Below are 16,723 nucleotides of genomic sequence, written 5' to 3' on the forward strand. Positions count from 1 at the left end.
TTAGTTCCTATGTGAATATTAGTTCCTACTTGTTTTGTTGTGGTAGGAGGGTTTTGTGTTGAACATGGGGCCGTGTTCGTTATTATTATAGCAGAGAAGACAGCAGTAAATCAACAAAGACAAGTCAACTGTGCCCCGATCTACAACTCAAGTGATCGGATGGACTCAAAAAGTGGGTTACGATTGCATATTAGTTTGAAAATCGAACGGATCCACCGTATTTTTACACGAGTGACTTATGGTCTGCCCGATCCTAGCTACCAGTAGTAGTGTTGACGCAGGAGGGGCGCGTCTTGCGTCAATTAATAAACTCTGCCGTTCTTTTCGCGTGCGTCGTGTTGAGCCACTTCTGGGATGCGTCTAACACGCGGCCGCACTGCGACTGGTTTGCATTGGCTGATTGACTTTAACGCCCGCGTTTCACTGCGTTCTCGCAGCGGCCAAGTAGTCGCGTGGTTGACGTTTCTGGGTTATACTGTCCTACCGTGTTGAACCTCATTATAGTAGAGAAGACAGAGTAAATATAATCTACACAAAGAAACTGTAACCCGATCGACTCACAGCCTCAAAAAGTAAGGGTTACATTTCGTCAGAAACTCGTTCGGTACGCCTCCGTTCCGAATCGAGCACCACGTACCGAAACGGTTCAATACAAATACATGTACCGTTACACCCTTACTCAATACTGTATAACCCTAACGGCAATTAATGTTACTTTATCCAACCTGAAGTGGTGACAGCTCCCTCTTAGAAGAAACAATAGCCTAAAAAACTGACAATGTTAACAAGCAACATGATGCACCCAGCTTGGAAAACAACAAATCACATGGCCTCAATATTTGGGAAGTGTGTCTGTGTTCTGGTTGGAGAGCTAATCTATGCAAAGCTCTAAGCAGAAACACAGTGTGTTTAAAGCCAATAAGGCGCTATCAAAACCAGGGCAGAGTTAATTAATCATCTCAGCATCCTTTTCATAGCCCTCCCATGACTGTCCCAAGGGCATGTGGGTGCTTGCGTGCGTGCGTGCATGTGTGAATGTGGGTTGTCAGGAAGCAGCAGGGTGGTGCAGCTTGCAGCTGGGGGATATTTGCATAAAGTTAGGTAGCAGATTGCAATGTAATCCTCAAGATACTTGTAATTTGCAATACAAAAATAGAGCACCATTGTATCCTAGGCTGTAATATACTGGCACCCAGAGTAACATGAAATGAAATGATTTACTGTATTATCACTCCCACTCAAGCAAGTATAATATATTGCAGATTTCATATTCAAACCTAACTGCTTTTATGACACCTGGTATTGCATGAGGGGAAGAGATGAACTATAGATTATTCCAATAATCTTTAATGTTATTTATATGGAGACAGTTGGTGCTAAAGGGGTCATCCTGTTACTTTCTTTTCAACACGGCTTTGATTTTGAAAACCGTGGCCATCTGAAGATGATGAAAAGTCGGCCTGCACACCAAAGAGCACATGGAGCACATAAATATCTGCAATCACTTGAACCTTTAGTGTATGTTGTATGCAGCTAGTACAGAATGCTGCAGCCAGAGTCCTCACAAATACAAGGAAGCTGGACCACATTACACCGGTTTTGAAATCGCTACACTGGCTTCCAGTGAGTCAAAGGATAGACTATAAAATACTACTGCTCGTCTACAAAACACTTAATGGCCTTGGACCAAAATACATGCTTGACTTGTTAGATTCCTATGAGACATCTAGACCCTTAAGGTCGTCTGGAACGGGTCTTCTGCATGTTCCAAGAACAAGAACCAAGCAGGGTGAGGCAGCATTTAGTTATTATGCTCCTCACCTCTGGAACAAGTTACCCGAAGGTCTGAAGTATGCTCAAACCGTTAGCTCATTTAAATCAGGGCTAAAAACGCTTTTGTTTAGCACTGCATATCCATAACTGTCTATATATTTCAATCTACCTGCCTTCTATTCCTCTTGTGCTTATCTCCATTGCTGATTTCAATGATTATTATTAGTAGTAGTTTTTGCTTTATTTCTATTTTTGTTTTATTTTTATTTATTTATTTTTATTCTGTGATTAAATGCGATCTTTTGTCTTGGTTTTTACGTTGTGTTGATTTAAATGTGATTTTTATGGTTTTCATGTGATGTAAAGCACTTTGAATTGCCTTGTGTTGAATTGTGCTATATAAATAAATTTGCCTTGCCTTGCCTTGCCTATGTAAAGCTTTCTTTGGATTGCCAGTAAAAGCAAGGTGGAATTGGCTCTGGAGGCCCGATGAAGCTTCATTTTGATCCAGACTCAGGAGAAATACAACATCAGTAGAGATGCCAATACTTCTGATGTATGTTGCCGCATGCAAGTTTTTCAGGCTCAGTGGGTCAGTGTCTGAATGTGTGAGTAGGTTCAGGTTTGGGAGGGGGCAGTCTCAGGAGGTAATCTGGGCATGAGAGAGTGAAATAGGATGGAAAAATTAAATCATGCATCACAAGGCTCGGCAGTTGTTAGCTGTTTGTTTCACTCCTTCTCTCGTCATGAGCCATTAGTCACCATTCATCTCCTGTTAATGTAATTAGCCAAAAGATATATGAGGAATGATAAAGACTCGTATGATTGCAATGCTTCAATCCAATGAACACCTCTTACTCAATGAGATTTGAGCATTAAAGATGGTGAAAGAAAAAAAATGAACAGTTTTTTTTCCCCAACATGGTGTCACAATGTTAGTCATACTCTAAACTTCAGGTCAACATGCACAGATGGCAGCCAGGCTCCCCAAATCCATACAGCCTTGTCAAGATGTAGAACAAGTCAGAATGTAGTGCATAATTAGCTGCATCACAGCTTGTCTGCAAGTGACCTACATATGGTACAACAGATATGGTTCTCTTTGCAAACAGTGCATGATGTATAAGATAAGATTTCAGTAGAAACATTGGAATATCACTGCTCCCCAGTGATATAAATATTGCATCTTTAAAAACACTGCCTGGACTACATTTTAAATCCTGCCTGATAGCAACTTTCATGCACACTTGCTTCTACACCTCTTTTGTCCTCCAACCACATCTTAACCCTCTAACCTGCAGCAATTCATGTCTTGTAGAAACTAAGGTAGGTGGTTGTAAATTTGCCCTGACCAGAGGGCAGCCTGATTATCGACCAGGTTGCCAAAGTCTGCCCCAGTTACCGCATCAACAACCGGGATGGAGGGATGACACTCACCGCCAGTTGCTCAAGCAGGGCAACGTTCCTGATCCTGGGGATGTCGTGGTCAGAAAACAGGCTCATCCTCACTCATCCTCATTCCCGTCTCCCGTCGCATGCACCCTTTTCTTACGCATCATTCCCCACTTCTGCCCTGGCAGAGTCTCAGCTGCTGTATACAACTGACTGCGTGTGCATGTGTTTTGCAGTGTGTTGGTGTGTGAATATATAAGTACATGTGTAGACATGATGCAGCAGGACGCCGAGTGTCTTGTCTGAAATTTTGTCTGTGCTCAACTAGGCCGCATCAGTTGTTGTCAATATTTAATCATCCTCTGGAGTGTGCTTGAAGTGTTTTCATGTTTCAAGTGCAGTGCATGTGCGGAGTCAAAGCAGACAATGTTAAATTACACTATATTGGAGCACTGGTTTCGCCTCTTGAGTTGTTGGATTTGATTATCATCAAATTCAGGATGAAAGCAATAAAACAATCAATGACAGTCCTTTCAAACCACAACAATAACATTCTAAATCTGTTATGGTGTCAACATGTATCGTACAAAGGAGATTGTCATTGGGTGCTTCTAATCTAATTTTGGACAAGCATTTCTGTAAAAAACACGAAACAAAGAGGATGAGAGACACCCAAGTTAAGTGACATTAAGTGAGCATCATTGGTAAGGCGCAACACGCAACCTGTGACACGGGTCAGAGATTTCAATGGTAGGGAGAGGCATGGGTACACATGCCAAGCAGGGAAAAACCAGGTCAGTTAGAAAACTTGGCTTCAACCCGAAGCAAAATGCAACGCTTGTAATCACCTGGAATCTCCACTAACATTTGTGAAACAAGTGTTATGCTCACATGACACAGACTGGGATTGAATTGTTGCAATAAAAGCGTAAGCGAGGGGCGATAGAAAATCTAGCAAGATGGAAAATCATGTGTCACCTTAAAAATGGAATGACAGTTAAGCAATTTTACAATTCAATGGGCAGGTTGGGAGCAGTGAGGGTTTTCCCATGAAGTGAAAGACGAACTAAAATTGCAAGCTGAGTTCCCAGAGCGAGTGGCTAAAAATACAGCCCATACAGGTATGTGTGGTATGTCACCTGCACGATAGCCCTGATGGAGGCTGGTACTCACTCTCAGGATTTAAAGCGTGACTGACTCTCTCCTACCCAAGTTGTAAAGACAGCCTCACTATAACTGGAATCAAGTATGTACAAGTGCTCAACTCCTGAACCGAGACGGGCCAGTAATGGGCATGAAAATAGGCTCAGAGAATACCATTGTTCCTGAATGTCTCCAACATATTTCAGATCATCCTCTCTGTGACATTGCAGAAGCCAGTCAGATTTCAGCAAGATTTCGCCAGCAAAACTCACTACAGTTATGGTCAAAGGTTTACATACACTTGTGAAGAACATAATGTCATGGCTCTCTTGAGTTTCCAGTTATTTCTACAACTCTGATTTTTCTCCAATAGAGTGATTAGTACAGATACTTCTTTGTCACAAAAAACATTCATGACGTTTGGTTCTTTTATGACTTTATTATGGGTTAACAGAAAAAGTGATCAAATCTGCTGGGTCAAAAATATACATACATGGATCTGAAAAAGCGAATCATTGACTTGAACAAGTCAGGAAAGTCACTTGGAGCCATTTCAAAGCAGCTGCAGGTCCCAAGAGCAACAGTGCAAACAATTGTAAGTATAAAGTGCATGGCACTTTTTTGTCACCGCCATGATCAGGAAGAAAACGCAAGCTATCACCTGCTGCTGAGAGAAAATTGGTCAGGAGGGTGAAGATTCAACCGAAAATCACCAAAAAGCAGATCTGCCTAGAATTAGAAGCTGCTGGAACACAGGTGGCAGTGTCCACAGTCAAGCGTGTTTTGCATCTTCATGGACTGAGAGGCTGCCGTGCAAGAAGGAAGTCCTTGCTCCAAAAGCGGCACCTTAAGGCTCGACTGAAGTTTGCTGCTGATAATATGGACAAAGATAAGACCTTCTGGAGGAAAGTTCTGTGGTCAGACGAAACAAAAATCGAGCTGTTTGGCCACAATGCCCAGCAATATGTTTGGAGGAGAAAAGGTGAGGCCTTTCACCCCAAGTAAACCATGCCTACTGTCAAGCACGGTGGGGCTGTTTTGCTGCCAATGGAACTGGTGCTTTACAGAGAGTAAATGGGATAATGAAGAAGGAGGATTACCTTCAAATTCTTTAAATTCTTCAAGATAACCTAACGTCATCAGCCCGAAGATTGGGTCTGCACTACTACTACTACTACACTTGATCTTAGCTTGGGCGCAGTTGGGTGTTCCAACAGGACAATGACCCCAAACACAAATCAAAAGTGGTAATGGAATGGCTAAATCAGGCTAGAATTAAGGTTTTCGAATGGCCTTCCCAAAGTCCTGACTTAAACCCCATTGAGAACTTGTGGACAATGCTGAAGAAACAAGTCCATGTCAGAAAGCCATCAAATTTAACTGAACTGCACCAATTCTGTCAAGAGGAGTGGTCAAAGATTCAACCAGAAGCTACCAAAAGCGCCTAATTGAAGTGAAAATGGCCAAGGGACATGTTACCAAATATTAGCGCTGCTGTATGTATATTTTTGACCCAGCAGATTTGATCACTTTTTTCTGTTCACCCATAATAAAGTCATAAAAGAACCAAACTTCATGAATGTTTTTTGTGACAAAGAAGTATCTGTTCCAATCACTCTATCAGAGAAAAATCAGAGTTGTAGAAATAACTGGAAACTCAAGAGAGCCATGACATTATGTTCTTCACAAGTGTATGTAAACTTTTGACCACAACTGTACCTACTTTGTTTTGACTTCATTCAGCATTAGAGCAAGTCTGAAGTAAGATGAGTTGACTCATCATTTAATAAATCACAGTGGATCCTTGGTTTTGTCTGGCCTAGTTTTCGTGTCATTTAATTTTTATACAAAAATGTGTGACTCAGTCATTCATTTCCTGGAATCAATGTGAAATCCTCCAAATCCATTTGTAATTTGTGTAGTAATTTTTAAAAAGACAACAAGGCATATTCCAAAATTCAATCCTAGAATAACAAGTTGCAGCATTAACCCACCCACCACCTTCTTTATAGTGCAACTTACATCATTGCAGTATAGAGTATAAAAGCATGTTAGCCATATAAGCTTTGCGAAAGATATTTGTGAAGTTAATGTCATAACCATGAATATGAAGCTCTTGTGATTATTAACTTTCACCATCCTCCCACAGTGTCTTCAATTAATCCTCTTGTTGTGCATTATCTCTTGGCATGACTGCATGGCTGCACGCATCAAAGGCTTGCAAAGACAAAGCAAGCGCATATGACACAACGAGCAAGGACATACCAAGAATAGTGTTTTCACAGACCTCGGGCTGATGACTTCACGCTTTGAGGAAATGCATTCGTCACTGCGACACTAGCGAGATTGCACAACAGTAACAGTTACTTCACTCAGTGGAGCACATGACCTCTTGTTTGAGCCATATTTATTTCAATACCTCTTTAACTAAATGTCAACAATGCCTTGTAATGTTAAAAAAATGACAAAATTAACTTAAAGATTCACATTAAAATTACTGATTAATAAATAGGCCTTGCTTAAACCATGCTTCCATAAGAGTTTGTGGAACAGTTTTATTGTGTAAACAAACAAAATAAGCACAATTGGATGACACGGCAACCACACCACTCATTTTGAATTTGATTTTTAATACTTATCACTCATTAAAGTGAATAGGGGAATTGATTTGATCTTTTGGCCATTCGAATCATAATGGGACTGATCTCCCCAACCTTAGAATAAGAAGGTGCATGCCACCCCATCTAATCCTAACATTTGATGTCACTTGCACTGAACCAGAAACTAGCATTCAAACACACACGCCAACACAAAAACTGAGCTGATCTTATTTTCACGGTTTGAGTAACAACGGATGCAAACCTAATTAAGATGGATACAATTCTTGCCCGATTATGTGTGTGTGGGTGTGTGTGGGCATATCTGTGTTTGCATGGGTGAATGTAATGCATGCAAATTCCCTTTTACACACTTTAATCACATTTTCTATTTTATAGTGTTATTAAGATCAAAACGCTTTTCACCTCCATGGAACTTTTGGCCGACTGAGCCAGTTCCGTCCACGCTTGACCCCCGGCAGCACTATGTCAGTGACCTAGTTTAAATCTCACTGGCAGCCGCTCACCGTGCACATCCCCGCGTAACGACAAGCGTCTCTACCACAGGCGGACGCACAGTGATAAAAATAAATAGTGCTATGGAATCAACCCAGCAACACTGCGCTTATGTAATTCTGACAGTGCCCCAGATAGGCTGCGCCCACACTGGGATCTTCCTGGGCTGCACAGCCTAATTCAGATCGCACAATGCACCCAGCCCAGATCCTGTCAAAATGAGGGAAGCAGAATGGTGATACACATCAATAAAATGTACATAATGCTGACTCATGTACACTCCTTTCACACCTTCTCCTAAAACAAATGGCTCTATGTTAGATTGCAAGCAGATCTACACTTTTTCATCGTTCACCTGGCGAGAAGATGTGTTACTGGCTCCATCTGCAGCAAATGACAAGTTACCTTCACAATTCTTTTAAATGTGGCGCTGTTACGGAACGCGGGCATGCAGGTGGTATGGATCCAAACGCAGGAAAAGGGAGGTGAGGCAGATGAACGGTGCAAAAAATGATTTAATTAAAGCCAATGAAAAACAAAGTACAAAACAAAGGCTGTGGTAATCCAAAGAATTCACTGAGGCAAACCAAACTGTCACTAACAAAAGACTGCTTTCCAAAAAAACTCACTTGGAACACAAGGACTTGGATAGACGCGAATACTGCTGACCAGAACTTGCCATGGACATTGACAATGACGCAACAAGGAATGAAAAGAAACCAGGAGCTTATATACACAGACAAGGGGTAACGACACAATGAGGAACAGGTGAGCACAGGAGGATGCAAGTTGGAGGATACACTAGGAGCAGGTACAACAGGTGAAATCAATGGGCAATCACAGGGACAAGTCACACTAGGAGAAAACAAACACAAAACCGAACAGGCGTGCTTTTGGCGTACTGCTCGCCATTTTTATGACAGAAGATGAAACTGATTTGCTACTCTGCAACGGCTGTAATCAGTGGATTGATTCTAAAAGTATACTAAAGATAAAGATGCCATTCGATTAAAGTTTGTTAACATATGAATGGAATACAACACAAATGTCCGCATATCTTGCGAATTTGTATGTGCTTAAAGCCAGAGGCGTCGCGTCCCATTAGGCAAACTAGGCAGTTGCCTAGGGCCCCGAGCCAGCAGGGGGCCCCAGAGGGCCCTCAGATTTAGCACACGCAGCTTTACTGCACTGTCGCAGCGACAAGTGTAGAGGGTGTTTCAATACCATGGAATCATTTGGCAGATTATATAATGATTCTGTTATCAATCCCAATCAGCACTAACCAGGTCAAGTAGATTATACATGTTTAAGAAAGTCCAATCACCTATTAATACCACATGATTGTTTAAAGAGTGACTCACCAAGTACTCTTTAGAAAGTCCTTGCCGAGTTGTTTTACGTTGATTTTCACAGGCCACCTCATTATTCATGTGACTACTTAAAGAAATTGTGATTTTTTTTTCCAAAAAAGTCTATTAATGGGTCCATTGTATTCCTCGTTGAATACTCTATAAGAAAAATATAATATTTATGCATCTAAAATAACCCTAAACGATTTTATTAGCAATCTTAATACTCCTTTTAGCAAGGTTCCTTGGGTATGCGTATGTTCCCATAGCAACAAGTCCTGTTATTGTCCTACGTCAGAAGCGCTGCATATTCTGGGAGTGAGAATAGGCGTAAGGTGCACATTTCAAGCAGAGGACGGCCACCTGTTAAAATGTGTGCGTCCATGAACGAATGTAAGTACATCTATGAGTCAGTGTAAAGTGCTTAGTTTTCACCACTTTTATGGCCAAGATGACCGCACGTGCACACAGCGCGCACTCGCACCCCCCCCCACCACCACCACCTTTGTGTTCATTGTACTGCGCGAGTACGTATGTGTGTCACGTGGCTCAGAGTGAGAGTGGGCGGCAATGGGGGGGCACTTTGAGTGTCCTAAAAAGCGCTCTATGAGAGCGAGGCATTATTAAACTTTTAATAAATATGCTATTGCTCCAAGTCCAACCGTCTCCCCTAACTTGCACACGCTCGAAGGGCCCCATGTTGCTTACTGCCTGAGGCCCCGGGGGACCCTTGCAACGCCTCTGCTTCAAGATATCAAACCCACAAGAATCGTGCATACCAGCAGTCCACTTAGCACTAAAAGTTAGACAGTGTCTATAATTTCAGAGGGAATTCCAGTCACCAAAGACACAACTTCATGACACCAGTACACACAACATGACATAGAGTGGACTGCCAAATTCCTATGCAGGTGAAGCAAGGCTTCCACTGACATAAAAATAAAGATGCGCTTTTACGTTCAAGCACAGCCTACAAAACCTAAATGTGGGCCTTTGTCTTATTTTTTATTTCTTTAATTGCATATCCCATACAAGTACTCACCCACACATGAACTGTAATTCAGGGTACTGAATTTTGCGTAATACTCCAACTGGATGACAATTTTCCAAAATTCAATAATCTCTTTGCACACCTTCTCTTTTCTGAATGGATTCACAGTATCTACTAGGAGTGTGACAAAATATCGAAATGGTGATATATCGTGATACTTTGTATCCCAAAAGGTTATAGATATGCTCATGCCAAGAATCGAGATACCGATTTGAAACCAGAGCGTTCAGTCATTCTGTCCAATTTTCTGGGCATTTACAGGTCACTTGCTGTTCATTTTAGGGCATTTACAGGTCATTTCCTGTTGAGTTTGAGTCAATGCCTATTCATTTGGGTGTTTTCCAGGTCCATTCCTGTTCTGTAACTCAAAATAAACAGGAAGTGACCCATAAAATACCCCCAAAATCAACAGGAAGTAACTGAAAATCAACAGTTAATTATCTTAAATGGCCCAAAATTACCTCATTGCCTGGCATTGGCTGCCACTGACAGCCATAGACGTTCAATCCGTTTGAAGTGGGAGGGATGGCAGCGTTCGTTTATTCGCTGCCACCCTCCCAGTTCAAATGGATTGGACGTCTACTAGTGATAAACTCATTCCAATTCACAGCAGAAGCTTGTTTTTCTGTTTATTAGTTCTTTGTAGCCAATGTACCAATGTATCGATAATCGTTGTATCGCCAAAATGTCAGATCATCGTTATCAGAAGCTTTGTATCGCAAATCGTATCGTATCGTGAGGTACTAAGAGGTTCCCACTCCTAGTATTTACTAACTTTTTGTTGTTGTTGTTGTTCATTTTATTGTTCTCGTATGATATTCAGAAAACAACTTGGCTAAAATGGCTTCATATATTGTAGTTGATGGCATTTCTCCAGTATTTGAGTTCACCTGGATTGGAAGGATTTTTTTGTCCTATGACATCATGATTTTATGTTTCTCTGAAGCCAATTTGATTTAAACAGTGAAATTAAATCTCTAAATCCACCTCAGCTCTATCCAGATCTTCCCAAAATAAGCCGAATATGGTAATGACTTGACCAGGCTATGACTGAGAAAATAGGACTGTTTTAGGGGGACCAGCAAGCTATTCATCCAGCCAGCCAGCCAGCCAGCCAGCCAGCCAGCATATACTATTCTGGAGATACACTAGGGAATATTGTATGCGGAAGCATAAAAATGCATCACAATTATATGACATATTTTTATTTTCACACTATATCAAGTTATCATACACGGTGAATCTAGACAGCTGGCGTGAATTCATTGTTGAGAATGCAATGGCTTATTGACAAGGGGATAGGAAACAATAAATCTCGAGTTCCAGTATTCTCTTCTGACACCACAACACTCGAACAGTGATTCATGTTTCCTTTGCAGCAAGCATTCTCAAATGTACATGTGAGGAGTGGGTGTGCATATGGCTGAGGGCTGTATATGTGACACAACACAGTGCATGGCTGCACTTGACATTTTAAAGAGGCACTTGCAAACGGATTCACCTTCAGTTAACCCCTGGCCGCAATAAGTTTCCCCCCTTGATAAATGCTTGTCAATCTGTTGTTGGCTTTTATAAATTTCACATGTGTGCATCGTTAAATACTGTACCATAGGAGGATTTTAATGAGTAACTGACAAGGTGCAATTGTTTGTCAAAACAATTAAGGTCTGTGGCTATGAACACTCAACCTCAGTACGTCATCTCTCCTAAACTACAGGACTGTTTTTAACCAATGATGTGCTATTCAAATTGTACCTGGGCCTCCTAATCCACCTTTACCACCACTATTGTGTTGCGTGTGAATATTCTCATTCATCCAGGTCATTCTCTCATCATATAATCCAGTGCAATGGGACTTTTCTGGTTGTTGTAGAATCTACTGCAATATCATGTTGCGAATATGGAAACCATTAATACTGTACAAAATCACATTAATACACCGCAAAACATGGTCAGGCGTACATCATCTGGAGCTGTTCAGAATTAATACTGTATTTACTGAAAAACATGACAAAGGCATACAATATTTGAATGGGACACATAATACTCGCCATTAATAATGAAAGAGAAATAGGGTAATCATGTATGTGGATTAGGGCAGCAGTTATTCAATATTTAGTAATCGAGTAATCGATTGAAAATTCTATCGATTAATCGAGTAATCGGATATATATATATATACATACATACATACACATATATATACTGGACTGTCTCAGAAAATTAGAATACACAATATTCTAATTTTTTGAGACAGTCCTGTGTATATATATAGGACTGTCTCAGGAAATTAGAATACACAATATTCTAACAGTCAGGAAATTAGAATATTGTGTATTCTAATTTCCTGAGACAGTCCTGTATATATACACAGGACTGTCTCAAAAAAGTAGAATATTGTGTATTCTAATTTTCTGAGACAGTCCAGTATATATATATACACACAGTGGGCAGAACAAATATTTGATACACTGCCGATTTTGCTGGTTTTCCCACTTGCAAAGCATGTAGAGGTCTGTAATTTGTATCATAAATTCTCTTCAACTGCGAGGGATGGAATCTAATACAAAAAAAAGAGAAAATCACGTTGTATGATTTTTAAATAATACATTTGCATTTAATTGCATGAAATAAATATTTGATACATCACAAAAATCGAACTTAATATTTGGTACAGAAACCTTTGTTTGCTATTACAAATACCAAATGTTTCCTGTAGTCCTTGACAAGGTTTGCACACACTGCAGCAGGGATTTTGGCCCACTCCTCCATGCAGATCTTCTCCAGAGCCTTCAGGTTTCGGGGCTGCTGCCGGGCAACACGGACTTTCAGCTCCCTCCATAGATTTTCTATCGGGTTCAGATCTGGTGACTGGCTAGGCCACTCCAGGACCTTAAGATGCTTCTTACGGAACCACTCTTTAGTTGCCTTGGCTGTGTGCTTTGGATCGTTGTCATGCTGGAAGACCCAGCCACGACCCATCTTTAGGGCTCTCACTGAAGGAAGGAGATTGTCAGCCAAGATCTGGCGATACATAGCCCCATCCATCCTCCCCTCAATACGGTGCAGTCGTCCTGTACCCTTGGCAGAGAAGCAGCCCCAAAAAATGATGTTTCCTCCTCCATGTTTCACGGTTGGGATGGTGTTCTTGGGGTTGTACTCATCCTTCTTTTTCTTCCAAACACGACGAGCCGAGTTTAGACCAAAAAGTTCCATTTTGGTCTCATCCGACCACATGACCTTCTCCCATTGCTCCTCTGGATCATCCTGATGGTCAGTGGCAAACTTCAGACGTGTCTGAACATGCACTGGCTTCAGGAGTGGGACCTCGCGTGCGCTGTAGGATTTTAATCCATGACGGCGTAATGTGTTTCCGATGGTTTTCTTCGAGACTGTGGTTCCAGCTCTCTTCAGGTCATTGACCCGGTCCTGCCGTGTCGTTCTGGGCTGATCCCTCAACTTCCTCATGATCAGTGATGCCCCATGAGGTGAGCTCTTGCATGGAGCCCCAGAACGAGGCAGACCGTCAACTTGAACTTCTTCCATTTTCTAATAATCGCTCCAACAGTTGTTTCCTTCTCACCAAGCTGCTTGCTTATTTTCCCTGTAGCCCATTCCAGCCTTGTGCAGGTCTATTATTTTAGCCCTGATGTCCTTACACAGCTCTTTGGTCTTGGCCATTGTGGAGAGGTTGGAGTTTGTTTGTTTGAGCATGTGAACAGGTGTCTATTATACAGGTAACAAGTTCAAACAGATCCAGTTACTTCCGGTAATGAGTGGAGAACAGGAGGGGTTCTTAAAAAAGAACTAAAAGCCGAAATATTTACTAGTTGGTAATGTATCAAATACTTATTTCATGCAGTTAAATACACATTTATTATTTAAAAATTATACTATGTGATTTTCTGGATTTTTGTATTAGATTCCGTCCCTCACAGTTGAAGAGAACTTATGATACAAATTACAGACCTCTACATGGCTTGCAAGTGGGAAAACCAGCTAAATCGGCAGTGTATCAAATACTTGTTCTCCCCACTGTACATATATATATATATATATATATATATATATATATATATATATATATATATATATATATATATATATATTTCTTACCTAAAAATGCCATAACGATTGATAACACACATCACTTAAAAGTTAGGTGTTTTTCCCACGTGTTTCAATTGAATTTCCATTTGTGTCAAGCTATTTTTAAGTTCTAGTTAAGTTTTACGTTAGTCTAAACTGTAAGTCCTGATGGGATTTTGAGTTTTTGCACTGTTCAAAATAAATGTATGATACCTGCTGTATTGGAGCACATTAGGGACAAGTGCTACTTGGTGTTTTATCCAGCAATGACTATACTGAGCTCAATACTGAGCTAAAATTGACAGTTAGCATTATTAAGTTTTTATTTTACACCCTCATCACTCTACAGCGCTATGTTTTCACAGATTAAATAACGCCTGTATGTAAGACACGTTAGCCACGCATTGACAGTGGTCATAATTAATAGAAACCTAGCCCTTCGCAGGGCTAACGTTACGTGAGCTTACGTTGCTAATCAATTTAAATTTATTGTCATTTATTGACTTTATCAAATTTTATTTTTCAGAATCAAATGCTCAAAAAATGTACCTTGAATATATTTTTACAGTTTGGATGTGACTATTATTTAAATTCCGGCAATTTAATGTGTTTTTCTTCTTTTCTGTTCCAAACAAAGCAAAGTTAATAAAGTAATGCTATATTTATTCATTTCATAAACAAATGATACTGCGTACAGTGGCGGCAAAGAGTTGGGGAGGCATGAAACGTTTACATCTTCCCGGGGGTGAATAACAGAAAATATGGAATCACTGTTTAGCCTTTAAAGGTCTGTGCTAAGTGATCATCACACAGTAAATGTAACTCGTAGCATAGCAATAGAGTTAGCATTAGGCTAATGCTAATGGCGCGCGTCCTGTTAAACTCTCGGACAATTTTTTTTTTTTTTTTTAACATACAAGTTCATGGCGTGTAGGTGAATTGGCGCTGTATTTGTAGATGAAAAGTTTTTTTTTTTTGTTTTTTTTTTTTTGTAAATGTCGACTAAAACTAGACGAAATTAGTCTTGAGTTTTCGTCAACAAAAACTAGACGAAGACAAACACATTTTGAGATGACTGAACTAAGACTAAGACTAATAAGTAGTATCATGCAAAAGACGAAGACAAAAAAAAATTCAAAAGGGCTGCCAAAAACAACACTGACAAGCAGCTACAATAGAAAAAAAAAAAAAAAAAAAGCTTGATTTTTCTCGTCGTTTTTAACATAGCAAGTGTTGCTACGATGATTATGAAAGTCTTCGGTTCAACTCAGAACAACGACATAATAAGACAAGATAACTGATTCGCTCAGACAGATCATCCAATCATTATGCAGAGAACCAGAGCATCTGGGCCAGCCGAGCCCCACCCACTGCCCTTAGACCCCCAGGCACACAGAGCGTCCAATGGGCAGGATAAACCCATCCTTTAGCCAATGACTCGTCTCGTTTCGCTGTAGTGCAACAACATACTCTCAACTCTGGAGAAGCATAGCTTCCACACTGTTTAAAGGACTGAGATGCTGCGTGAATGAATGAAACGCAAGCCCCATCTTAAACAGTGATAAGAATTCATTCATACAGTATAAATTTGATCATTTATTTTTTGACATTTTGGAGGAAGCCAAGCTTCCTTTGCAGTTTTAGAGCAATCGCCTCTGCCGGGATTTGGATATATATTACAGTTTAGCTTGTGCTACTAAAGGCGGCTTTGGCGCAGTTGTTAGCTTGATTCATTCTCAGCAGTTACATTCCTAGCCACAAATGCCCACTGTTGAAGTGTTCTTGGGTAAGACACAGAACCCTAATTTACCCCCAGTGCGTCGGCAGCACCTTGTATGGCAGTAGCATCAATGGTGTATGAATGCAAGGTAATGTAAAGTGCGTTGGGCATAGTAAAAACCTGTAGATAAATTCGCTATATAGGTACTCTCAAGTTACCATTTTTAAATGTAGGTAGGTTCATCGTCTAATAGTGTTTTATGCCATGACTTCCCACACATGAAGTGAAAATTGCTCTTATGCACAGACAAAAGATATTTCAGCATGAGCATTATCTTTATGTAGCATTCTTACAGCACCGGCTGAATTTTTAATTAGTGTTGCAAGAAGAGTGATTATATATTTACTTACCAGTGGGTCCAGGGACAATCTCTTTAATTGCCTGTTACCCTTCACATGTCTGCTCGAGGTCCCTCCGTTCAGAGGTGTCTCGCTCACCTGGGACGCTCTGTGGGGTAGAAAAATGGCGGAGAGAGTAAGCACCTCATGTCTGTCAGATTTTCGCTGTTGTTGAAGTTTTCACCTTTTACACAAGATCAGAGTCCAAGTTCCCTCCCTTTTTCCTGGCTTCACAAAGCTAGATCTTCCCGCCCCTACCACCCACCCAGAGCCCTTTGTTTTCCTAGGCCTCTCCAAACAGCGCTGGGAACCAGTTCGACCTGGCTAAGGCCGCAGCCGAAGATAAACACTTTACTTTATGCATACTACTCCTGTACAAAGAGGCCCAGCCATGGTTGTTCAAAGAGGAATCACCACACTTCCTCACTGGCAAGGGGAGGGCCAAAGGTCAGCTGACGGATGCCCTCGGGTCAGAGGCCTTCAAAATATGACCTCTACTCTGCTTAGCAAAGGATAATCAACCTGGTAATTAATTTGGTATGAGGATAATTGGAAGCGTTGAAAAAGGCTTAAATTCAGGTCAATCATATGTCCCTATCCGGCATGTGCCGGGTTTACATGCGCTGCAAGGTCTCCCTTGCGTGAGTGCACTTGTCAAACATCCTCACAGATCAACATGACACATCCCGTTCAGC

The 16,723-nt window shown here is 40.9% G+C and overlaps 1 protein-coding gene across 3 annotated transcripts in view; it reads right to left on the reverse strand.

The window, feature by feature from the left end:
* The window catches only part of LOC130905204 (nck-associated protein 5-like), a 136,216-nt gene extending 120,083 nt beyond the window's left edge, over positions 1-16,133 (reverse strand). For 2 of the 3 annotated variants that reach the window (XM_057818349.1, XM_057818411.1), the window contains exon 1: positions 3,211-3,356. In XM_057818349.1, the coding sequence (XP_057674332.1) occupies positions 3,211-3,276 (66 nt within the window). In that variant the 5' untranslated portion in view covers positions 3,277-3,356. Of the gene's footprint in view, positions 1-3,210; positions 3,357-16,040 lie in introns of those variants that run through there. The other variant, XM_057818365.1, reaches the window with a different exon arrangement.
* Positions 16,134-16,723: the final 590 nt, after the last annotated feature.

This window comes from Corythoichthys intestinalis, chromosome 2 (genome assembly GCF_030265065.1).
Source record: "Corythoichthys intestinalis isolate RoL2023-P3 chromosome 2, ASM3026506v1, whole genome shotgun sequence".
NCBI classification, from domain to species: domain Eukaryota; kingdom Metazoa; phylum Chordata; class Actinopteri; order Syngnathiformes; family Syngnathidae; genus Corythoichthys; species Corythoichthys intestinalis.